This window comes from Canis lupus, chromosome 29 (genome assembly GCF_048164855.1).
Source record: "Canis lupus baileyi chromosome 29, mCanLup2.hap1, whole genome shotgun sequence".
Lineage (NCBI taxonomy): Eukaryota > Metazoa > Chordata > Mammalia > Carnivora > Canidae > Canis > Canis lupus.
In genome coordinates, this window is record NC_132866.1 from 6932110 (window position 1) to 6956784 (window position 24675).

Here is a 24675-nt window from a genome sequence, read left to right on the forward strand (position 1 = left end):
TTCGGGCGGGGGCTGACCCCCTGGGACGGCTCGGCCTTCCCTTTCTCTGGTTCAGCTCCAGGTGATGTGTGACGTTCCCTTTATGGTGATGCAGCACAGCTGTGTCTCTGGGAGGAGAAACCCAGAAACCATCCAGAACAGAATGAAACCACCCGCTCCCCGGGGTGTGGGGGGGGGGGTAGCGTGTTCTCCAGGTCACCCTCGGTGGCTCTGGAGAAGGCGGGGGTATTTATCCAGTGCTTCCCACAAATCGTGCTTCACTCATTTGCCGTTAGAAGCGCCTGGTAGCGTAGAAACGCACCTCCGAAGGGTCCGCGCCTGGATCAGAGGGAGGAAGCACCGTAGGGCTGTGTCGGGTACGCTTCCAGGCTCGTGGGTTAAACAAAGCAAGATGACAAAATCCCTTAGAACTCCCGGTTTCAAAGACAGAGTTAAGTCTCCTGTTGGGAAATACAGTTGGGAATTCTGTTTACTTGTAGGAAACGATGTATTTTCAAGTTGAAGAAAGAGAGAAGCATCCTAGGTGGCTCTTTTCAAAATGTGAGACAAGTATAATTTGTTACATGTGTTTCTTTGGGTAATTGTGGGTAAAATTCCAGGTGGACGTCCCTGAACACTTACTCCGTGTTTTAACTGTAGGATCTTACTGACAATTGAAGCTATACATCAGGGGTTTTTCCCCCTTTCTTCCTTCCTGCCTCCCCAATTTAGAAAACTTGAATCCCTTTCAAGTGATCTTTTTTTTTTTTTTTTTTTTTTTTTTGGGTGCAAAAGTAGAATTGTCAGGTGGAGGGACAATTGGTGTGAAAATAAGATGTACCTTTTAGTTTGTGGAGCTGGTGACCTAGGGGCTACCAGGAGGCTGAAATGGTGAGTGTGGCTTTGCAGATTGACCCAAAGGCACTTGGCTTTCTTCTTCCCGAAGGGAGACTGAGTGGTTGGATTTTTCTGTTGTCTCCCACTATAGATTCTGGTTTTGTCTCATGTATGGATTTTTTTTTTTTTTTTAAGTTTGATCATACAATGTATTGGACTTTTTTCTTTTTTTCCCCTCTAATCAGTATGTGACAGGAGAAAAGTCAGATGGGCATACGGAAAGCGGATGCACCTTCTCCCTCACAAACATTCCTTCTTTGCAACCAACTAATTTGCATGGCGATGACATTTGTTGCTCTAGTAATTTCATCTGATAATGGCCGGGCTTGCAAAGCGGATCTGAAAACATATTCCTTAATTATGTGTTGCTAAGCAACGGGAGGGTTTGGTCATAATCACAGAAAGATTATCTCCTCATTGAAGTCCTGGAAAGGTTTTGCTGAAGGGGGACCTGTAAAATTGCCTTATTTTCTTCTCTTTTATGTTCATTTTGCACTGCCTTCTAACGGAAACATTCCCCGTTATTTGGGTACGGGGTGAGGGATATTATTTAAGTTGTTTGGAGTATGATTGTTAACACACTGTGTTGCAGACCAAAGGATATTGATTTTTGTTTCCTTTGCGTGGCAGCCAGCCAGTGCCAAGGAAGCCTGCAGTCGGAAGTCTGCCAGCAAATAAATTTCTCTGTCAGATGATCTATCCCATGGCGGTGGTTCTCCTCCTCGATCCTTCTCGTACATTCGGTGTGTCATTATGACCGTCCCTTCCCCCGAAAGGAGGGTGTTGGGGACCCGGCCGGGAGGGTAGGTAGGAACTTGGCTTCTCTCGGAGCCTTCCACCTGTAGAAATGGCATTTTGTGTGGCAGCCTTCACAGCATCAACAGCCAGACCTGGCTCTATGGTCCCTACAGGGAAGTTCTGGGCAGCCGTTTTTGCCCCGCAGAGGATAGCGTTTACGTTTAAGGGAAACCCCACAGATCTTAGAGTCTGGAAACCCGAAGCTTCCCTGGGGCAGCCCAGGCTGGGTGATGGCCATCGTCGGATCTAGCTGTGGCTTCCGCCGTCACTTCCAGCACAGCCAGCACGAGTACATCCTCACTTTGGTCTTCACCTAGCTCCAAAGGTTTCCCTCTGATCTCGAGGGGAAGGGGATCCTCAGGAAGGGGGGACTCTCTTCTCTCTCTTTGGAGAGGCCATCTGTAGGTTTCTAGTGGGTTGGTTGGTTGGTTTTAAGTGCCTGGGTTTATTTCTACATCCTTTGGTGTCTAAACACCCACTGTGCTTCTTATTCCACAAACTACCTGCTTCGCCTTGGTTGACTTTGTTGGTGTAAATAACAGGCTGTTTGCTAGTCCGTGGGCCAGGCAGTCCTGGGTGACCAGGTGAGGAGGGACCCACGTGACAGGGGATCAGTGGGGCTGCATGTCAGACCTGGGTGAGCGTCGGCATCTGGTGGATCTGCTGTCGCTTACACACGATGACCTGGTTGACTGTGGCCCAAGCTGCAGAACCTTCCGGCAGTGGCTGCGGGCCAGCAGTGCCCCCTCCCCCCGATCACATGGTGTCAGTCGAGCCCTCTCTGTGACCGAGCAGCGGGGCGCATCCTGTAAACAAGCAGCACGGCAGCCACTGTCATATTTTTGTCTGCAGAGCGCACAGCCTGCAGAGGGCCCGCTGAGAGCACGCCCAGTGCTCACAGTTTCAAATGAGAAACGCAGCGCGGCCTGCTCTTTCCGTGGGGTCTGTTTCCTTCCAGGCATTTTTCCGGATGCAGTTGGATTCATCAAGGGTTGTGACCCCCATCTAGTAGCTGGGGGGTGGGGGGGCACTGCCCAAGGGCCTTTTGGGGCACATCCAAGGTCCATTTACACTGGGGCTGTGGGGAGAGGGGTGGTTGTCACTGTGCTCTCGGTCATCAGAGCTGGTCATGCGTTTGATGTGGTGTCAACACGTGATGTATGCACCTGGCCTCCTGGGTAGGAAGCTCTCCCCCCTCCCCCCCCCACCAGGAGAAAACTCTAGACTCCTCAGATCAGAACAGAGGATTGGGCGCATGCACACCTGGTAATTCCTTCCCTGTCCTTGGCTTTCTTGGAGGAACCCTTGCACAGGAGGGTCTGTGCTGGTAGGTGGATGGAGGGGTGCTCCACGGGGGTTGTGGGTGAGGACTCTCAAACTGTCAGGCTGGAGGGAGGCCACCACGAGGGCCCAAAGGCACCCAGAGCCAGCCGATCACACCCACCCCCTGCCCAAAAGTCGAGCCAGCCTGGGGGGATGGGATGGGGGATCTGCTGACCATGACCCTGAGCTGGCTCTACAGGACGGCAGGGTGATGACACCAGCCCTTCTGCTGAAGAGCGTTACTTTGGCAAGACCTTGCCATTTGACTGAAGAGACGTGTAAGGGGGCAACCCTTACGCTCCTGAACACAGAGCACAGACTGTGTGAGGCAGGCTGTGAGCTTGGCACTTGGTCATTGGCTCTTGAGCAGCTGTGTGGTGGGCCCAGCTCGGGTGTTTGATGCTCACAAGTTTGTGGGACCTGAGCCTGGTCTTTGGGTGCTCTGCAGCCTGGGGTAAGGTTGGGGGTGGGGCATGCTGCCCTGTGATACAAGGGACACACACCGGGGCCTTCTGGGAACCCCGTGCGGTGGGGATCACCTAAGGCCATGGTGCATCCTAGAGGGAAGGGCTGAGGGCAGAGCACAGACTCTGGAGCAGCCATCAAGCCGCAGCCCTTGTGTGCAGGCCAAGGGAAAGGACAGAAAGGACACTGCCCCCCAGCACCAGGGCTCTTAAAGTCCTGGCTGCTCCTTTGGGACTCCCTGAGGTATCGCCCAGGCTCCCCCCTCTGCCCCCGACAAAGTGATCTGTTCCTCCGTGGCTGAGAAATTCCCAGTTCTGTGGAGCAGGCAAGGGACTTACTGAGGCCACTCAGCCAGAACTCTCTCTCTCTCTGGCCAGAATCCTCTTCTCTACTCACCTCCCTTACAGATCAAGGTCGGGGAGAAGCTGGGCGTCTCGGAGGTGCTGAAAGCTCAGCCTTTCCCAGCAAGTAAAACAACTACAGCGTGTTCCGTGCCCATAAAATTGGCAAGCTTTTGGTTTGCTTTTGCACTTGGCGGTCCGTCTTTCAGGCTGGCCCCTGTGCACGTATTTGGAGTCAGATGTGGCTCTTGGGTTCATTCTCCTCCAAATTCCAGCTGACCCCTTGGCAGTCACCTCTTCGTGGCCTCTGCATTCAAGACTCCAGACATAGCCATTCCCCACCCTGTCAGGGCTCCCACGATTCTTACCCTTGGTCGGAGGTCATTGGACTCACCTGTCACTCCTGGCCATCACAGTTGACTGCTGTTTTCCCAGAATGGGACTGATCATCTCCTACCTGTCAGCACCCAGAGGCATTTGGACCGTGGTCATTTTTTCCCTTGCTGGACAAAACTCCGAGCCTGAACTCAGTATCCCCTTGTCCTTGTGGCTGGTTTTACTGGACAGAGTCCGAATGTCTCAGTTTGTACTGGGCTCCTAGAAATCCCATGCACCCTGGGGATTAGATTAGGACCTCAGCCCAGGAATATAGGTAGTTGAATGCGTGTCTTTGAAGCGTGTGGCCTGCTGAATGTCTTTTGGCGAGTGTATCGAGTTCCCGGTTTCTACTCCCACGTCTGTCAGAGGAGGGTAGGAATTGAACACGCCTCACGGGCGTGTGGGGATGCAGTGAGTATAGGAAGGAGGAACTTGAGTGTTGAGGTCATTAAACCTGCATGGCCTTGGCCAGAGGCTGGGCCTGCTTCGGAAATGGTGCTTTACTCATCGCCCTTATCTCGGCCCCTTCTGGGGCCAGACACAGTAGTCTGGGCCAAGGGACACTGGGGGACCCGGAGGCCAGGCCTGTCCCACAGCTCTGTATCTCAGAGCAGCCACCTCCGACCTATTGGGCGTGGGCTTGGCACTTCTCAGAGTGGACTGTGGTCGGGTAGCCTGGAGAAGACCCTGCTGCTGTCTTTATTGGGGTGCATGCTCTAAAGCTTAATGGGCCTTTCACAAACTGGGTGGCTGTGAATTTCTGTCAGCTTCTCGTACACTGTACCGTCCACCCCCATGTAGACGGCTCAGACACCCTCTGCAGGAGTGTGGTCTGGGCACTTGGGTTTGAACTCCAGTCCTCTGCATAACGGGCCAGGTACCTCCCACCCTTTTGGGTCAAATGGGCACTTGGCCTGCTCAGAGCACTCCAGGGTCACCAACATGGTTTCTGCCCAGCAGGCAGGACACAGAGAAGGTGGTTAACGAGGTTAGTCCTTGTGCTTTCCTGCGGAGCCAGTTTAAAGGAATTGACTCGTGTTCCCATGGGAGGAGGCGAAGCCCAGTCCACACTGGGACACTGGCCACCTGCCCGAGCTCCTGTCGTCAGGCCCTTTCTCGTGTGGCCTGGCGCAGGTTGGCCGTGCCTTCCCTCTAGATGGGCTTTCTTCTGTCTTCCCATTGTAGAAAGAATGAGGCCTCGCCTGCCGTCGCGGGCCCTGCCTCCGAGGAGGGACCTGGCAGGCTGGGCTTTGGCTTCCAAAGAATAGCTTTGCGTTTTAGTATCTCTTCCCTCCCTGGACTCCTCCAGGGATGACTGCCTCTCCAAAATCTTTAAAAGAGGCAGCAGTCCCGACCACACAGCATGGGCCAAATTTTCCTGGGAGGTTTGCAGAGTTGAGGGCATGGCGGGGGGGGGGGGGGGGGGCTGACCTGAATCAGTGTATCAGTAGGATTATCTGCCCAAGAGAACAGGGAGCCGATTCAGCCCTTCACCGACCTACTTTCTCACCTGATCTTTGTTCTTTATTCTAACTGGTATTTTTGATCTATGATATTTTGTACTTTTAAAGTATACAGGATCTTACTTTGATAGATTTATAGATGGGAACGTGATAGCGGATGTAGCGACATTTGTCATGTTACGTAGTTATAATATGATGTGATGTGGTTGTCTGTATTCGTTGTACCGTGCATCAGGTCTCTGTGGTTTACACTTGCAGGTTTGCATCCTGAAGCACTGTCACTCTTGTCCCCCACTCTAGCCAGTCCTTGGGAACCACCAGTTGACTCTGGTTTTTACAGGTTTATTACCCTTTTTAGATTCCACACATTAGTGATCTTGTACGTACGTCCGTCTTTCTCTTGCTCCGTCTGACCTCTCCAGCATAGCATGATGTGCTCAGCATCCACTCATGTTGTTGCAAATGGGAGAATATCCTCCTTTCCTGTGGCTGAACAATATTCTATTGTGTGTGTATATTTTCCGTCTTTTTTTATCCATTCATTTGTTGATGGGTGTTTGGGTCGTTTCCATGTATCTTGGCTGTTGGGAATACTGTTTTGATAAACAGGAGGGTGCATATATCCACTGAGCTCCTGTTTTTTCATTTCCTTTGGGTATATAGCTGGAAGTGGAATGGCTGGATCCTATGACGGGTGTGTTTTTAGTTTTTTGAAGAACCTCCATACTGTTTTCCATGGTGGTCGGACCAATTTACATCCCCACTGACAGTGAATATGGTTTCCTTTTCACCACTTCCTCACCAACACCTGTTGTCTCTTCTCTTCTTGATGAAGGCCATTCTGACAGGTGTGAGTTGATACCTTGTTGTGATTTTGATTTGCATTTCCCTGATGAGTACTGAGGCCGAACATATTTTTGTATCTGTTAGCCATTCCGATCTCGTGCATGATATTTGCTCTACACTGTGGTTCTCCCAACTTCCATTTGGCTTCATTGACCTTCATGCTTGGATCGTGCATGGACCATGGGGCCCGGGAAGTAGATAAGAAGTCCTCACTGGCTTTTGGTATCAGATAATGTGCTTTGCAAATATTTTTTTCCATTTCGTGGCTGTGTTTCTCACATTCTTGGTATTGTCCTTGAATCACAAGTTTTAATTTTGATGAAGTTTGATTTATTTTTTTTAAAGATTTTATTTATTTATTCATGAGAGACAGAGAGAGAGAGATGCAGAGACACAGGTAGAGGGAGAAGCAGGCTCCATGCAGGAGCCTGATGTGGGACTTAATCCTAGGTCTCCAGGATCAGGCCCTGGGCTAAAGGCGGCACTAAACCACTGAGCCACCTGGGCTGCCCGAAGTTTGATTTATTTTTATTTCCTTTTCTTGATTTGTGCTTTGGTATAATCCAAGATCATGAAGATTTATGCCTGTGTTTTCTAAGAGTTTGACCACGTTAGCCCTTAGGTTCAGGTGCTTGAACCATTTTGAGTTCAAATTTGTATGTGGGTGTGAGGTAGGGATCCAGCTACAGTCTGCTGCATGTGGAGATCCAGTTGGTCCACCACCATTTGCTTCTGCTTTTGCTTTCAGGGGGATGCTGAGCTAGATGAGGGGGCCTAGGCCAGGACAATGGTAAAGCCACACACTGTGTATTGCATTTGGCAACCAGCCCATCATCCAGAGAAGATAAACCCTTTTTTTAAAGAAAACCGGTATATATTAAAAGAGAAGATTTTCAGGCGTTTGGAGCTAATTCTTGTCCCCAGGATCATACGAAGCAAGAATTCTAAAGCTGTTTCACTGGAGCCTTGCTGGTACATAGGAGTTGGGGGCGGGGGGTTGCTTCTTAAATTTATGAAAGAAAAATAATGCTTGTATTCCATAATTGATTAGCCCATGTTATCAGTCTAGAGCCTAAATGTCATTAAACATGCTGCTGTTGAGTATTTTCCCCCCGTTCTGAGACTGACTTACACAGAGAACTTTCTAGTCGTTTTTCATTTGAAGGAAAAAAACAGTCTGTTCACTTTTACTTGCTCCCTCCACCGCTCAAGGAACAGGAAGGTACAGTGCAGTTAAATTTAGCCGGATAGCGGTACGCAGTGTATGAATAAAACACAACTTTTTGCCAAATCGTTAGGAGAGCATAAAATCAAACCTGTACACGCCCGTCCCCACTGAGAAGGTGGGCGGCTCTGGGGACATGTTCTCCTGAGAGCAGTTGAGAATTGATCCCGGGAAGGGTTTGCCAATGTGAGTGGGACAACTTGTTGTTTAAACAAGATTGCCGTGGGAGGAGGAATCCTGGTAGGCCGAGTTCGTATGAAGAAATGAAGGCTCAGGACAGGAACGCTGACTTTTGGGTCCTAAATGCAGGTACCTGAAGTGCTGGTGGGGCCAGGGGGTACTGAGTGTTCCCAGTACCGATGATACAAAAAGCTCGGCTTCCGCAGGATGGGGGAGGTGGTGGATGGAGATGGCTCACCAGTGTTGAGAGAATCCAGGCCTGAATCAGCCCAGTAAATAGAGTGATTGTCACCATTCTGGAGCAGATGACTAGGATTATCCCATCTGAAGTCCTGAGAAGACTCAGAGTAATTCCCTAATAAGATGAACCATCTTGAGGCTCAGAGAGGTTAGTACTCCTCCCCAGGTCACACAGCAGGGCTGGGACTCGAAGCCTCCCTGTCTGGCTCCAAACCAGCGATTGGTCGTTGTGCCATAGTGAACCACCAAGCACAGTGCTTCAGGGCCACCTGGGAAAATCAGTGGTGTCAAGCTGGGAAAGGGGACACCAGCCCAAGCTGGGGTCTGTGTCAGCGACAAAGTGGGTGATGCCAGAGGAGTCCCCGTGGTGCTCTGAGGCTTATTTCTCCAAGTGTAGGACATTGGGGTGATGGGCTCTACTCGTCCCCAGACACCCAAGGAACCATGTCACACAGGTCCTGGCCCAGGCTTTGCTCATGGCCAGACTTGGTGCCCTGCCCCCTGCCTCTTAGGAGAGCCGAGGAAATGAATTCTTCCCTGTGCTTAAAATGGAGCATAAATGTTCTTTTGTCCCGAGAGGATTAAGCCTCGCTGTGGGGAAAAGCTCTAACACACAAGGATGAAATTGAGGAAGGGAGAAGTAAGCCTGTAAGGAAAGACGGAGCTGGGTGGGAGGCCAGAACGCAGCGCTTTCCCTGCGCTCTGCACCAGGAGGTGCGCTTACCCGGGCTTCCTAGCAGCCCAAGTAAGGAGGGAAATGAGATCACTTCTCACCCTGTGCCCCAGGTGGGAGGTGGGAGCGGGGAGCCCAGCGCCCTCAGGCTGCTGCTTCTGTCCTTGTGGCCAAAGAATCCGCATCAGCACTAGATGCACAGTGTGCGTTCTCGTGTTTCCTCCCCACCGTGGCCCAGCCTGCCCCTCTCCACTCCACTCAGGGGCTCTGTGATTCGTGACCACTTCCTGTGTGTCATCTTCTAGTTTTTAGAAAACACGAGTGAAAATTTTCAGCAGGCCTCACCAGGCTGCAGTTGCTGAGGTCACACGTGTGGGCCGGGGGCCGGGGGGTGCGGGTGGGGGGAGCTGTTCCTACAGCTGACCTCTCGCTTCCTCTCCAGGCCGTCTGCGTCCTCCCCGGGCCAGCCCCGCGGCGGGCACTGCCAAGTCCAAGGGGAAGTGGCTGGAGAGGTGGGCAGGGTCGCCGGCCGCGTACGGTGCTCAAAGCTGACCTCTCCGCCTCACCAGCTTCCCCACTGGGGATTTCTCTATTAGATGCTTTTTATTTGATGGAATAAATATGACTTTGTGATGGGTTCTAGTGTTTCCCTGTGAACTGGGCTTTGAGCCTGGAACACTTTAGAAGTCATTAGGTTTCCAGAAAAAAAAAAAAAGTTAACAGAGGAGACGAGCAGGGAGGGGACAGCTCAGCAGCTGTCGTGCCTGGGAAAATCAGCTTCGCGGCCACTCCGGGGCCCTGAGGACGGCACACTTGGCTGCTGGCCCGCCGGATAGCCGGCCTGTTAGGGGGTCTTTAGAATCACTTTCCTTGTTGGCTTTAGGGTCACATGAAAAAACTCGAGTTAGCCGAAAGCCTTGGGCTTCCTCCATGTCCCATCCCGGCCTTGGTGGCTGTTGTAGCTAAGAAACAGGGCACTATTTTGTTTTTATGGGCCCGGGCAGTGTGGTCAGAGGAACAAGTCCGCCAGGGGCCTTTCAGGAGGACAGCGTGTCATCGAAGGAGTCCCATCTGATTCCGGGGGGATCCAGTGACCGAAGTCGTGAGCCCCGGTGCCCGAGCCGCGGGCCTGCAGGGACAGCATCCTCTCAGGGCTTCTGGGTCCACGGGTCCCCTGAACACCTGCCCTGCTGCTGGCTGCTGCCTCCTGTCCTTTGGAAGGAAAGGCCCTTCCAGGCACCGGGAAGAGTGCGGGGTGTCCTCAGCCCGGTCAGGGACCCACCGGTCCAAGGGCTTCCCTGGCCCCGTGCGTCCCAGACAGTTGTCCCCCCAGACTGTGCCACAGCCCCTGCAGCGTGCGAGGCCCCTGTGCGTGCTCCCGCGGGGGGAGGTTGGGGTCGGAGAGTCCCTGCCGCTGGTGGGTGACTGCGGCCCCCCGGGCTTCCTGCAGCGTCCCGTCAGCCCTGCGTGAGCCGGTGACACACGCCGACGGCACGCAGGCCGGCACGTGGGCGTGCAGAGCTTGCCTCTGCCAGACTCTTCTGGCAACCGTCCCTTCTTTTCTCATCTTTATTTCATTTTTCTCAAACATCCCCTTCTGTTGTTGCCATGGGCACATTTTTAGAACTTGAGAAGTACTTGGATGAAACCCCCAGTGGCTTCTGCCGGTGGTCCCCACGCCGCGGGCAGGTGGGGCCTTCGCGGGGAGTCAAAGGAGGGAGGGAGGGAGGGTGCAGCCCTCCTCGGCCTCGGGCCGCAGGGAGACCAGCGGGGTCGGGGCTGGCACTGGACGCATGGAGAAGGCCCAGGAGCCAGGCCCGCGGCCCCGCGCCCCACATCTGGGTGCTCCAGGCACACGGGGTGCACAGCTCCCACGTCCTTCCATGAGAAAGGGCTCTGTTGTGCAGAACAGGCTCTGCGTGGCTGGCTTGCAGCCTTTGGGGTGACTGCTCGGGGTTTGCACCCCCATGACCAGCAGCAGTTGCTCTCCCATCTGGGACGTGGCTCTCGCGGTGGCAAAGCGCATGTCCTAGAGAGGCAGCGACATCGCCCGTGCCACGTGGGTTGTTGACCGTTCTGTGCTGGTCACACAACGTGTGAGGTTGGTTTTGCACGGTGCTGACGTGATGTCCGGTACCGTGAATGAGCTAAAGCGGCCGGGACCGTCGGGACCCGAAGGAGGTGAGCAAGGCGGCTTTCTCAGGGGCCGCCCTCTGAAGCTATTCCGGGCTCAGCTGGGTTGCCCAGAGCTTCTGCCAAAGGATGTGGAACCCGCTCCCCACCCCCAGGCTAATTGAAAGCCCAAGGAAACAGACATATGGTAACTGGTAAACACCCTACACACTCAGAGTATTTTCTAGGAAAAATACTTGGTGTGGGGAGCTCTGGGCGGCAAATTCTCGCTCTTACCTCCGCGCTCTGTCGACGAGGCCTGATGGCCTGACCATCTCCCCGGTTACTACTTAGAAGGCACAGAACTGTGTCCCGTCCCCCGTCCCCGTCCCCCTCACCCCCCCAAATCTGTCCAGGCTGGTGGAGACTGGCTGTGAGAGACGCAGCGTACCGAACAGACACGTCGGCCAGGCCTGGCTCTTGGTCTTGTCCTGTAGCCCCGAGCTGGTCAGAGCTCACCCCTCTGGGCTCATCCAAGGCCTTGGGGGAAGCACTTCTCTTCCTGAGCCCGCATGTCTCTGACACCAGAGGCCACGGACTCCAGGCGCAGAGCAGCGGGGACACGTGCTGGAGGCCACCAGTGGGTTGCTTCCAGTCAGGGTGATCTTGGGAAGCACGTGTCGGTGAAGTCCAGGGGTTGATGCATTTAGGGGGAGAGGTCAAGAGCCAAGCCGGCATTTCCTGGACCAGGTTTCCTATCAGCCAGGCCCATGGTGTATGTTGGGTCTTAGGGCACTTTGGAGAGTGACCTTGTGTCCCTGAGAGTGGCTTGGGGAATGGGGACCGTGCACCCGCAGGTTGCTCACCATTCTCTGACTTGTCTGGACACATCCTTTCGCTCTCCAGCCCTTTCGGGTCTGAGGGCTCTACAGGTAATCAGCAGGAAGGAGGGACTCGGGTGGGCCCCGGGCTAGGTCCCAGCTTGGAGGGTACCAAGGAGAAAGGGGTTTTTTTCCTTTTGGTGCCACAAGATCGGGTTGAGTGAAACCACCAGCCTGAGGTTCATCTCGTGGGCCACAAAATCCACAGTGACCCTAAAGGGAAGAGTCCATTCCTGCTGTGAGAAACCCCAGGTGAGGATGCTGGATTTTTGTGACCATATATAATTGACAAGCGGCCACTGTTGCCGTGGAGAGGGGAACTTGATGGCCTTGCCTTATCCCCTAAGCTGGGATCGCCCGTCTGTCATCAGACTAGATGGGGCCCAGGCCAGGGATTTGTGGCTCCGTCCAGTGCTCAGGGCATGCTGGGAAAGTTGGGAGGTGAAATGTGACCTCACCCAGATGGGAAGGAAGCCAGTGGCTCCTTGAACCAGGGGCTCAGCTGTTCCCAAGCCCAGCGGCTGCCCAGACCACCTCCCCCCTCCCTCCGCACTCCAGGACCACCCACACGAGGCTGGCCTTTGGGGAAATCCAGAACATGAATCACATCCTACCACAAACAGAAGCAGCTCCTGGCATCCTTGGCTGCTTTGCTGTGGAAATGTGTCCCACAGCGGCCTGCTCAGTTCTCCGTCTCCGTCTTGTCCCTGTGGCCCTGAGCTGGGAGGACCTCGGTCCCCGGAGCCCATCCCTTCCCCGAGGCCGGTCAGCCAGGAGGCGCTACGTGGGTAGTGGTCAGCGTCCCCCCCAGTGGGAAGCAGAGGGATCACCAGACAGGGGCTCCCTGGGGGTGGGGGGCGGCAGGGCACAGGTGCTCGCGGCCCGGCAGCCGTATGAGGGCTTCCGAACGGCCCACGGCGCCAGCGTGTGAGCGTCCCAGGGAGTGATTTCCAGCAAGCGATAGTTGGTTTGGTTCTGGGTTTTGTGTTTAAGCCCTGGTAGAAAAGAAAAGTCTGTCACTTTTCTGTTCAAGGTCCCTGGTGTGGCGTGGACACTGAACAGTTCAGGCTGCTGGGACAGTTGCTCTGGGTTGCTCTAAGGAACCAGTTAAAGCAACAACAAATGCTGGTCTTTCTGGAGGTACAGAAGTTCTTGTTTTTTTTTTTGTTTTTTTTTTTTTTTGAACTGGATGCTGTGGTTCCCACCAGTGTAGACCCCTGCTGCTTCTATTCCAGAAGTCTCCACACACGTGTGCGCGCGCGTCTGCACACACACCTTGGGCGGGCAGCGGTCACCCGGCAAGCCTTGGGGGTGGGGGACACGGCCCAGGCTCCCGGGAGCCTCTGCGCCTCCTGCTTGGCCGCTTTCTGTCCAGCTGTTACCTGAGCCACAAAGGAGGTGGCCTGAAGCCACCTCCCTGTGAGGCCACGACCCTTTAAGATCCATGTTTTATTTAAGAAGCTAATCTACTTACCCTGAGGCCATCTCTCAGCTGAACCTCTGGCTGACTTCAGAGGACGCTAAAATCAGGGCCGAGGAGTGGCTTCGGCCGGGCCCCTCCATGGGGTGGCCCTCAGCAGCCCGGCCCGTGGGTGCTCGGGGGTGGGGGGGGGCGGCTGGCCAGGCCCGGTCTTCCCACACTCGTGGTGTTTCCCGGTAGTTTCTTGAGCGAGAACTCAGGCGTGTGCCTGTCGCCTGGTAACGTGTGCGATGCGGTGGTCACTAGTGTGGTCCCAGCCGCGGAGGAACACGGCCTCGTGGACCCGCGTGCATCCGGGTGGCCCGTGCCTCTGCTGGGCTTCCGTCCTGCCTGGAGCGGCTGGGGCCTGACGGCGCAGCCCCGGCCACAGTCTTATCCTGGAAAGTACTTCCCTCCTCCTTATCCCCGAGGGCCATTTTCAAGCCAGGTGGTTCTGTTTGTTCACCTGGCCTGGGGGAGCCCTTGGTGGTAGGGGGTGGTGGTGAATTGAATACCCTTCTGCGGGGAAGGTCCTCGATGGCCCTCGATGGCCCGGCTGCAGAGCTCAGGTCAGCTGGGCCCTGTCCCCTCCCTGGGTCTCGGTGCCCATGGAGTGAAAGGTCGAACAGCTCCCTTCTTGACACAAGGCTCCCAGGGCCCCAACCGGAGCTTAGCATCAGGGAGAGGTTCTGGGGTGTTCCGGGGTAGAAGTCCAAGAGCTGGGGGCTCATCCAGAAAGTGAGAAGACGGGAATGCTGTTTCAAAAGGCCATTGTTAAGGTCTCACCTGCAGTGGCCGGGCCTCGGGGCGGTGCCCCCATGGGTTCACGGTGGGGCGGAGCAGCCTGGCCCTTCCCCAGGAGAAAGGCACCCTGACCCTCACCCAGGGCTGCCTGTGATCACGAGTCCCATGAATGAGCTCGGCCCTGGGGGAACTCTTCTGGGTTTTAAAAAATGGATTTGATCTATCCTAGCAAGACCTGGGGACAAGCTTCCAGGGGTTTCTGCAGCATCAGCATGGGTCACGTCCATGCTGGTGTCATTGTCAGGTCGCAGGCACACCATGGGCTCCGGCACACATGCACGTGTATGTGCACACACGTATGCTGACACACATGCACACCCACCCTTGCCTTCCTGAGCACACCAGTCTGCTATGCCGACGTCCGGGGCCGCCTGGCCCGCAGACAGCTCTGCGCTCGGCTGTGGCAGGACAGCCTGCAGGGCCCCTCACTGTACCCCCTCATCTGGGCTGGCAGGGCCTGTGCTCCGTGGTCCTGCCTCCCAGGTGCCACGCACAGGCTCTAGTGTGAGTATGGAAGGCCGGATGCCCACCCGGGGGGCCTTGCCTTGGAAGTGATGCTGCATCATTATTTCTGCCACTTGACGTTGTTCAGAGCAAAGTCCCAGGCCAGCCTGTTTCCAGGGGTGGGGAAGTACGCTCTGGCTCTTGGGGGCAACAAGGCCATGTCGGGAGGGGGCTGTATTCACAGAAGGCAGGTGTCCTGGGCAGTCATCGAGCAGCGCCAGGTGCAGCTTGAGGCTCTCCAGTGTGAAGGAGGCTGATGCAAACGAGGGAGCCCCCCCAGGGAGCCCAGCAGAGCACAGGGCAATCCAGGAGCCACGGAGGAGGTCATGGGACCCCTGGTCACAGGCCTGGAGGGGGGAGTGGCATCGGAGGTCCAGCTGCACACCGAGCTCTACGCCCTCGTGACTGTCACCTTCCTTCCCCAGTTTTTAGAGGGGATTGGGCTCACTCAAGTGTGGCAGGCAGATGTCACCCAGCCTTGCGGGGTGGCTCGCTGGGGCACCATGGTGACCACGGACCCTGAGGCTCAAAGTCCCGAGATCCTTCCGTTAGTGCCGTCTGCTGTGAGTGCAGGAAGAGGAGCGTGTGAGTGCTTGTGCGTGCGCACGCGTGCCTGGGGCAGGTCTGCATTCTCCTCTTCAGTCCTGACTCTGCTGATGTTTGCTTGAGGGCGGAGCTGAATCTCGAGATGCTCGGATTTAGTTTCTGTGCCGCCAGAGGTGCCTTCCACCTTCCACCGTTGGCCCCGGTTAAAACTCAGTCTGTGTTCCTGGTGGTGAAGCAGCCCGAGGGGAGAGCTGGTTCCCTGAGCCTCGGGAGCTCGGCGGGGAGCCAGGCCCGCCTGCCCGAGCCTCTGGAAGGTACGCGGGTGGGAAGGAGCGAGGCTAGCCCCGGCTCCGGGGCCACTTCAGGAGGCGCCTCTGGCCTCGGTTTCCTGGAACCGACCTGACCGAGGCCTCAGTGGGATGCGCGCTGCGTGTGCTCCACCCGAAGCCGGAAACTGCAAGAGAGACGAGCCGAGAAAAAACCGATCGGGTTCTCCGTTCCCCGTATGTGGGGGGGGGGGGGGGAGACCATACCTGCACATCGCCAGGTTCTCAGGATCCTCCCCCGGTGGAGAGGCAGGCGGTGATGTGGACACAGAGATGAGGTTTCTAACGGTAGCTGCGTGTTTTTTAAGCCTTAAAGCAGTGCCACGCTTAGCAACACGTTTTATCACAGTCGCTGCCTCGAAACCGTTCATTCTCGTCGGCTCCTGTGTTCTTTCTCGTGAAAGACAAGAGTAGCTGCCGTGGGCGTGGGTGGTGCCTCTGGAGACGGGAGGCCACGTGCCTTTGCTGACTTTCCAGACCCACTTTCTGAACAAGCTCCAGCCAACTGCACGACAGTTGTGGTCGAGACCCTGTGGCTGGCAGTTTAGAATAGTTTTTACTACGTGGATAAACGTGTTTACAGGCAAGGGGGGACCTGTCACCTGGACACAAGGCCCCACAGCAGCCTTCCTGAAGGGGTTCTGGAAGCCCCGTGCCCTGGGGTAGATGCCCATCCCTCCCAGCACGGCCATGTCTGCCAGTTGAATGCTGCGTCTCGGATACAGGTTCATTGATCACCCAAGGTCAGCATCTGGTCCCCAGTTTGGCCCCAGTCAGGAGTTGCAGCTCTAGATTGTGGAAATGCAAGCCTGTGAAATATGCCCCTTATCAGACCCTAGATCTGATCCTGTGTCTGGCCTTCTAGAAATCGGGACTGCTGAGCCCAGCCGATGAGGGTTGGTTTGTGCAAGGTTGCAGGAAGTGACTTTTCAATTGGGGAGCCACCTGCATTTAAGGGGAAGCTGTTCCTGGGGTGGTGGGCGACGCGCTCAGACCCTTGCGAAGTGGCCGCGGCTGGAGAGGCTGTCAGGGCAGACCTGGGGTCCTTTCCCACCCACTTGGGACCTCCGGGAGTGCATCTCCTCTCCCCACCTCAATCCACCTGCCCACAAACATGGGAGCCACGGGTGCTGCCTTCTACCTTCCAGACCACCTTACAAGTTCTGGGAGCTGGTGACACATTTGATTGGCCCCGAGGCCTCTGGCTAAGCATGCAGGACAGTGCGTTTTGTTGCAGATCTTTCTGAGGCCTGCATGGATCTCTCAGTTCTTTCCAGGTACTTATCCTGGTGGCAGCTGCCAGTACAGCTGGTGCTGGCCCAGAGGATCCCAGCAACTGCTTTCGGGCCCCAGAGCTCCCAGCTGGTTTCCACCCGCAAGGGCTCTTCGGCCCCTGAGCAGCAGTGAAGATCTTGGTGCGAATCCGTGCTGCTTGGCAGGCCCTTTCCCCGCTCGGTCCCCACATGCTTGGCTGGTCCCTGCCAGGCGAGCCAGGGGGTCACCCTGACCAGGTGGACTGTCATCCCAGATCCTGGCCAGCCCAGCTCGGGTGTGTTCAGGCTGCTGCACCATAGCAGTGTTTCAGCAAAATCTGCTCAGGTGTCAGAAGAGGCCTCTCTGTCTGCTTCTCAAACACGTTTATTGCAGCCACTTTGCTTTGGGGTAAGACTGCTTAGTTTCTGAAATCTTGAAAGAGCAAAATCAGAAAAGCCTCCGGCAGTTCGGTCCTTGAGTTGGCAAGCGGCAGAAACCAGCTCAGATCTTCAGAAACAAGGCAGAGTTGGTTCTAGAGGAAGCACGTGCGCTGAACCTGACGCCGTGTGTCCGGGAAGGCCCGGAAACGGGTCTGAACACCACAGAGCTGCTTCGTGCGGCAAGATCAGCCCGTCTCCCCCTCAGTCCCTCTGCTCGGGGAAGCCTGTCCCGTTAGGACAGGCACAGGTCGCCTGTGTGGCCCCGGGAAGAGGCGGCTCCTGAGCAGTCTGATGCGATTCGGACAAGGTGGCATCGAGGTGGATGACCGGAGAGCCGCCGGTGTCCTCCTCCCTCCCTCTTCCCCCTCCGAATCCCGAGGGCCTGTATGGGCTTGTCTTTCCCTGGACCGTCGGCCACTCCCAGCACGACTCCAGCAGCGTGGCCGGGTGTCGTCTTTGCTTTTTCCACCGAATGTCTAATTTCTCAGTGTCCTCGGGTGCAGCTCCGGCTGTAGGGAGGCCGGGCCCGGGGTCGGCCGGGGCACCGTGTCCCTGCTTGTGCAGAGGTGAGCCTGGGACCAGCAAGCGATGCTACCACAGGGGCGCCAGCTCCGCCCTGCAGAGTTCATGCTGGACACGTTGAAGGGAATGTGCTGATAGACTTGTGTGTGCGTGTGACGTGTTCACCTGCAGCTGGAATCGTTCTCGAATGGAAGGCAAGGTTGCAGAGAGGGAGCGGTCGTTTTGCCTAGGGGGCCGCCAGGACCCTCGGCGCCTCGTCAGCAGGTGTTTTCCTTGGGCTCTGTTGGGTCCCTGGGTCTTTGGTGTGCTCTGTGGTCTCCCCGGCGGTAAAGTGGAGCTAAGAGGAACATAGCCGGCTTCCGAACGTCAGGCCTGGGGTTTCGGCAGCGTCTAGCGACTGCTACCCTAGCTTTGGTTGCAGACCTCAGGTTTTAGTCCATTGTCGTTAAGCATTCACTGTGCCTTGGCTTTCTCCGCCTAGATTCCCCTGGCTGGAGAGGTCATGGGGGACTCCCTCCTGGGCCAGCCCTGCCTGGGTACCCCATTTCCCACGGCCCCTTGGAAGGTCATTTACGGTAACATGTCGCTTGTATCCTCATATACTAGAAATCCCTCAGACTGTCAGAAGCGCTGAGAGATGCTCAGTGGATGTGAAGCAAGATGGAGAGTCTGTTTACAGCCTCACCTCGTGTTTCCTGGGGTTTTCTGGGAACCTCCACCCCAGCTTCTGCAAGGCTGCAGAGACAGCAGGTGCTGGGCAGGGTGTGGCTTGAAATTAGCTGCATTCTCTGGTGTGTGGGTAGACGAGACCCCTCTGGGACTGAGGGAGCATGTGTGGCACGGTCCCTTTGTCAATAGAGGCGACCCCTGACAACGTCCTGGCCGGGCTTGCTGTCGTCCTCAGTACTGGGGTTTTGTGCGGCTCCTTGGGCCTCATGCAGGATGCACGTGAATCTCACCCACTCCACCACCCACGCAGCTGTCCCCACAGCATCTGTCCCCAGTAAACCCCTTTCCCATACAGGGCTTGCGGCCCCTGTCTGAGCCCAGGGCCTCAGCTGGGAGCCCCTGGGTCTCAGCTGCCTTCTGCATGCCCGACCTGAACGAGGGCAAAGGGTGGGTTCCGCCAAAGAGGAGGCCACCCAAGCCAGGGAGGGGGTGATCGCTAGGCAACCTGGAGCTTGTTGCCCAGGTAACGGGATCCATGCACTGATGCTGTGGATGGACATCTTGTGACGAGGGCCCTCAGCCTCTCCAGATGTCTTGGATGGCTCTAGATGCCTGCCTTGTGCCTGCCCATCGTTTTCCTCTGTGGCTGCTTTTTAAATTAACAACTTGGATTTCTTACCATGATCGTGAACCCTGTGAACGGTGTCTGATTAACACTCTTGCCAGCACCTTCGGAGTCCAGTCAGGGTGCTCTGCACCCTGTAGGAGGGACACCCTGGGGCAGGCGGGTAAATCTGCCCACATAGTCCAAGACCGCGGGTCCCATGGGAGTCCGACCTGGGCTTGGTAGCAGCTGCAGGGCGGGGCCGGAAGAATCCGGTGGAAGAAATGAGGCTTTCGGGATTTGGTCAAAGTCTCACCTTTTTCTTGGCGAAAAGGAGGGACAGAGGTAGGAGCTTTAGCGTTGGCACGTCAAGTTGGCACTGGCTGTGCCCGTCCGCTCCAGCCGCTTACTCCCCGGGGCACTCCCCACGCTGTGCCTCGGTGCCCCCGTCTGTTAAGGGGGAAGGGGTGGAAATGAGAGGCTATAGGCCACCGTGTAAATTACCAGCCCTCACCTCCCTCTGCAGAGTCGGGGGTAAAGGTGGTGCCCAGGGGTCCTGATGCAAGATGGCACCGTTGGTCTTTGGGGAAACCTCTTTCATTTGCCCACAACCGCCCTGACCTCTTATGGGGCCCACCTGCCAGTCAAGCCAAGGAGAGCGTGGCAGAGGGCTCACCAGCCCCCCTGCAAACAGCCTTGCCGGGCGGGACGAAGGCTGACGAGAACGTTGGGGCCTCGGCTTCGCTTGGATGCCCTGCTTTGGGGATCCAGGTTCTGGGTTGGGCAGTGGTTTTACCGCCGCCCACAGGCCGGGAGGGACCGTGACCCCTTGTGAGTCCCAGCCCGGCCTGGAGAGAGGCGCCCGGAGGAAACCTGCTCCCTGGCCCGTTCTGAGGCCGCGACAAAAGGCTTCTCTCTGCTTCTTGTTCAAAGAGAGGATTGTCCCGAGCTGCTGCAGCTGTGGCGCGGGTGCTGTCCGGGGGCAAGGCCACTGCAGTGGCCGTGTGGGCACCACGGGGACAACCTCCCCGCCTCCACGGCCACAGCTCCAGGTGGGGATTTTGCTTTCAGCTTCCGACACCAGCGTGTCGCTGAGCGATGAGCCAGGGGGCCAGATAGTGGCTTCAGTGTCTGGGGCCCCAGCCTGGGCTCCTCTCTGGCCATTTCAGGGCTGCCGGGGGACGACCACACAGCTGAGTGCGGCCCCGGCAGGTGGGTCCTGCTCTTGTCTGCTGGAGCCCGTACCCGATGCCTTGCGATCACGCGGAGGCCACCTGGGCCGGAACATCACAGGCTCCTGGCAGGGGCTCCCGGAGCCCAGTCACGCCAGGGGGGCCAGGGGGGCCTCCAGACGCAAAGACAAGTAGATTCTGTGCAGGAGGAAGGAAACAAAACCGAGCCTGGCCTTGGTGTGGCGGCCGCTATCTGAATCCCTTCCCACCTCCGAAAGCACACGATGCCCAGAAAGCTCTCATTTTTACTCATAGCCAGGGACTCCACACATGTGATTTGTCCGGAAAATGGAAACTGTCCCACCCTGGCCACCTGGGTGCCACGGTCCCCCTGCAGGGGCTACGAAGTCCCAGACTTGCCAGCATATGGATTGGAAGGGAAGGGCTCTGTTGGAGAAAGTGCAGGCAGCCTGGCCCGCGTACCTCACGTGGCCAAGTGGCCTGGGGCACACGCTGCTGCTTCCCCGCTGGGGCTGGAGATGGTCCTGCCGCCCCGTTGAGCGTCCTGCAAGCAGCTGCGCTGGCCTCGCGGAGCAGCTGGGGGATCTGCACTCGGGCACGAGTAGGGAGGACTGGCCTGGCCCTGGGCTCCCTCCACCCTCCTCCCAGGCTGTGGGGACAAGTGTCCTTTGTCTCTGCCGGCAGCCCCAGGACACATGACCGCGCCGACTGGCCCTGGTACCCGAGGGGTGCTGCTCGCTCTGCGGCCCTCTGAGAAATTCCGTTGCTCTCCCAAGTCCCCGGCCAGCGGCTCGCCGTCGCGCTCACCTCCCCACCACCTGGCCCGGGTCTTCACCTGGGCACGGGCTGAGCCCAGGAGGCCCGTTGCCAGTGGGGTCTTCTCCAGGAAGCTCCCACGGGGTGCGGGAACCATGACATGTTCCTCTGGTTTCATTTTGCAGCCCCTCATGTTTGTTGGGAAGGGGCTGGGGGCAGGGGCAGGGGCGCGGCTTGTAGGCCCAGCTGGCGCCGGCGGCAGGTGCATGGTGAACAGATTCCTGGCCTCGGTTCCACGTGGCGATGGAGTTAGCGCCACTGTGGTTCCTGTTGGCCGCACTTGAGATTGCTCACCGAGACCCGGGCCCCCCTCAGACCTCCACCCGATAGACCCGGCAGACACGTGCCCTCTGGGTCTCCTTGGCTTGGCCCAGAATGGGCCTCGGCGACTCAAAGGAGCCTGTGGTGTTTGAGCCCAGGGGAGCCCGGGTGGCTCTGTGGGTTCATGGTCCCCTCGGGGAGTAGGGAGGGAGCTCTGGGGTCCTGCAGATCCGATGCATATGTGGGGGGAGAGCCCCTCGCTGCACTATCCCCCGCCCCATGTGGGACAGCCGCTGTGCCCACCTACAGATCCTCCTCACTCCTCACAGGTATCCGCCCCCAGATCATGAACGGCCCCCTGCACCCCCGCCCCCTGGTGGCGCTGCTCGATGGCAGAGACTGCACCGTGGAGATGCCGATCCTGAAGGACCTGGCCACTGTGGCCTTCTGTGACGCACAGTCCACTCAGGAGATCCACGAGAAGGTGGGCCCCCCACCCCCAGGCCCGGGTTGCCCAGGTCAGGTGGCGGCCGCTGCCGTTCAGCGAGGGGTCCCTCCCGCTTTCACCCTCGGGTCTCCCTGGGCTGGGCCCTCTCACCGCCCCCCCCCCCAACCCCCAGACGCCACCTCCCTGTCTGCCCTCCCCCTCCGTGGTCACCTGGGGTCACGGTCATGCCCACACCGCGTCCTCCGCGGCAGGTGCGGGGGTGATGGGGGGTCTCCAGCCTGGCTCTGCTCGCCCCGTCGCAGGTTCTAAACGAAGCCGTGGGTGCCATGATGTACCACACCATCACCCTCACCAGGGAGGACCTGGAGAAGTTCAAGGCCTTGAGGGTGATCGTGCGGATAGGCAGCGGCTACGACAACGTCGACATCAAGGCCGCCGGCGAGCTCGGTGAGTGCGGGGGGCTGGAGGGGGCGGCCGTTCGGGGGGAGCCTCGCGGGCTCACGTCCAGGCACACAGGCGGGAGTGCCTGCTGGAGCCTGGCGAGTGGGGCCCGTCCCTGCAGAGGGGACCCTGTGAGCGGCCGAGTGGCCACCGGACGGTGTCGGCCCAGGAAGCGGGGGCTCCGGGCGGTCCTGGCGTGGAGCCGTCCTCCCCGGGGCTCTGCCACCCAGAAACCTGCGCAGGGCAGCACTGACGTGGGTGGACCAAAGCCCGGCCCCTCCTGCACAGCCCTCGTCCGGGCGGGAAGGATTTCCCCGGAAAGCAGGGCAGCAGGCGGCTTCCCTGAGGTCGGGTCCCTGTCCTGGCCCCGGCACGGACGCCGTCGTGAGGAGCGTGTGCAGAGCTTCCACGGCAGCGTCCCGGGCTGGCCTGCTCGCTTTGCGGGGGCCCCGGGGCCTCCTAAACAAGCTTCTCTGCTCGCCGGCCTTGGCCTGTGTTTGCAGCGTGCCAGGTCCGGGTGCGAGGGCCCGTGCCCCGCCTGCTGAGGACTGGGTGCCCCGAAGCCACCAGGCTGCTGGCGAGTGTCGAGGAACGCAGGCCTCTCTGGACCCCCACCCCTGCGCTGTGCTGAGGCCCTGGTGGGCCATCCCCACCCCCAAGTCAGCCTCTCGCCCCCTCGGAGGACCCTGTGCTGAGCCTCGCACCGTGAGCTGCCGTCTACGCGAGCAGCGCCGGCATCGGGCAGTTGGGGCGTTAGCTCTCAGGCACCCACCTGCTGCCTTTTCAGCCAGGGGGACCCCGGTGGGCTCCAGCGTCCTCCTCCAGGTTCCTAGCCTGGAGTTTTACAGGAAGGTCCAGGTTTCTCCGAGTGGGTTAGTTCCCCCACTTGAACTTGGGGCAGCACCCAGGAACTGAGCCGCAGGGTAGGGGGTGCCCCACAGGTGGGCCCCAAAGGAAGAGGCAGGCGGTGGTCATTCCCCAACAGTCAGCTTCTCCCCACCCCACCCACCCCCCCATCCTAGAAGTGGCAGGTGGCCTGGAGGGTTGACCCTGATTTTTCTGGGTCCCCGTCATCTCACACCTCCCTTGGGTGGAGGGTCATTTGGCTGTGGCTGAGGAGGAAAAGGGGGGGTGGCATCAGATTCCAGACCCGACCAGGGCCTGGGGGAAGTGATGGCTTCCTGTGTCCGCCCCGAGCGGGGCCGCGGTGTCCCTTGGAGCCTGCCTTGGTCGCAGCAGAGAAACTCGGCTGGTTGGGAGTCTTGGGAACCGCATCTAGCATTACCTCAGACTTTCCATCTCTCTCCGGCACCAGCAAGAATATTTTTGTTTGAAAACAAGTGTTCTTTATGTGCTTAGTAGAGCTGAGACCCCAAGTTCAAATACTGACGGGGAATGTAGTTTAACACACACAGGGGGTGGGGGAGGCAGGAGGGGGTGTCCTCCGAGATGCTCCCCGTCCCACTGGGTGTCCGCCCCACGCAGCCCCGCAGCCTGGCTTCAGGGGGAGGGGGCTCGTGACCGGCCACTGCTTTCAGGGAGATGGGAAGTTCTCCCGAGCGAGACCTGGCCATCCCTCCACCTGCAGGTGCTCCCCACACAGCCAGCCTGGGCCGGGGGACCTCATGTCCCTGAAACCACCGGTGCCCCGCTCGCCCCGCCGCACGTCTGCCCTCGGCCGGGGGCCTGGGTCCAGGAGGGGTTGGGGGTGGCGTTCCCAGGCACCTGCAGTTTTGAACGAGGAAACGGATGTCGCCCGTGGCGTTCTCATTGATCCTGGTGCAACCCAAGCGGAAGCCGCCTGGGACACTGGCCTCTCCTCTCCCCAAATGGCTCTCCACACGCAGATCCCTCTGTCCCCAGGCCTTGGGCGAGTCGAACAGACCAGACAGCGGCTGTGGGTCCTGCTGGGGTCGGGGCCCGCGGCGTGGCGTTGGTGGGAGCCACCAGGGACCCGGGGCTCCACACAGGCAGGCCCGAGTCGATGTTCTGAGCCGAGGTCAGGAACACTGTGTCACCTGCCCAGAGCTGTCAGAGGGACCCGGCCTGTCTACAGCGTGTCCCCGGGAACAGTGGGGGTTGCTGGTGGCCTCTCCCATGTCCCTGTCTAGCAAGCTCCTACCTGGTTTCCAGTTCAGGAGGGGTGACCCCAGAGGGAGACCATTGGCAGGTCCAGCAGCTCAGCGACCGCGCTCAGGCCTTGGGGTGAGGCGGCTGCTGGAAGCCTGTGGCGGGTCCCCTGCTGCAGACCCACGCCCACTGATGGCAAGAACGAGCCCCTCGAGCGTAGTCGGGGCTTTGGGGTCTCTGCAGGGCGGTGCCCTTGCCCTCGGGGCAGGACGGTCCCCGGTGGTTGTGGTGCCAGCAGCACCCCCTCCAGGGTCCGGTCTCCGCACCCCCAGGCTCTGGAGCCAAGGAGCCTCCATTTCAGGTCCAGGGGTGCAGGCTGAGCAGCGTCCCCTGCGCCCCCTGTGGGTGGGTGACGCGGCGCTTTGCGTCACCTGGGCCACGGGTGGGCCTCTCTCCCCCAGCGCGACCCCTCGTGTCTCGTCTCCCAGGGCCCAGCGGGGCCCGGGGGCTGGGCAGG

The 24675-nt window shown here is 58.1% G+C and overlaps 1 protein-coding gene across 11 annotated transcripts in view; it reads left to right on the forward strand.

The window, feature by feature from the left end:
* CTBP2 (C-terminal binding protein 2) overlaps positions 1 to 24675 on the forward strand; it is a 157230-nt gene that overhangs the window by 123102 nt on the left and 9453 nt on the right. For 10 of the 11 annotated variants that reach the window (XM_072804942.1, XM_072804946.1, XM_072804943.1 and 7 more), the window contains 2 exons: positions 21529 to 21683; positions 21950 to 22094. In XM_072804942.1, coding sequence (XP_072661043.1) covers positions 21529 to 21683; positions 21950 to 22094 — 300 coding nt within the window. Of the gene's footprint in view, positions 1 to 19198; positions 19275 to 21528; positions 21684 to 21949; positions 22095 to 24675 lie in introns of those variants that run through there. The other variant, XM_072804941.1, reaches the window with a different exon arrangement.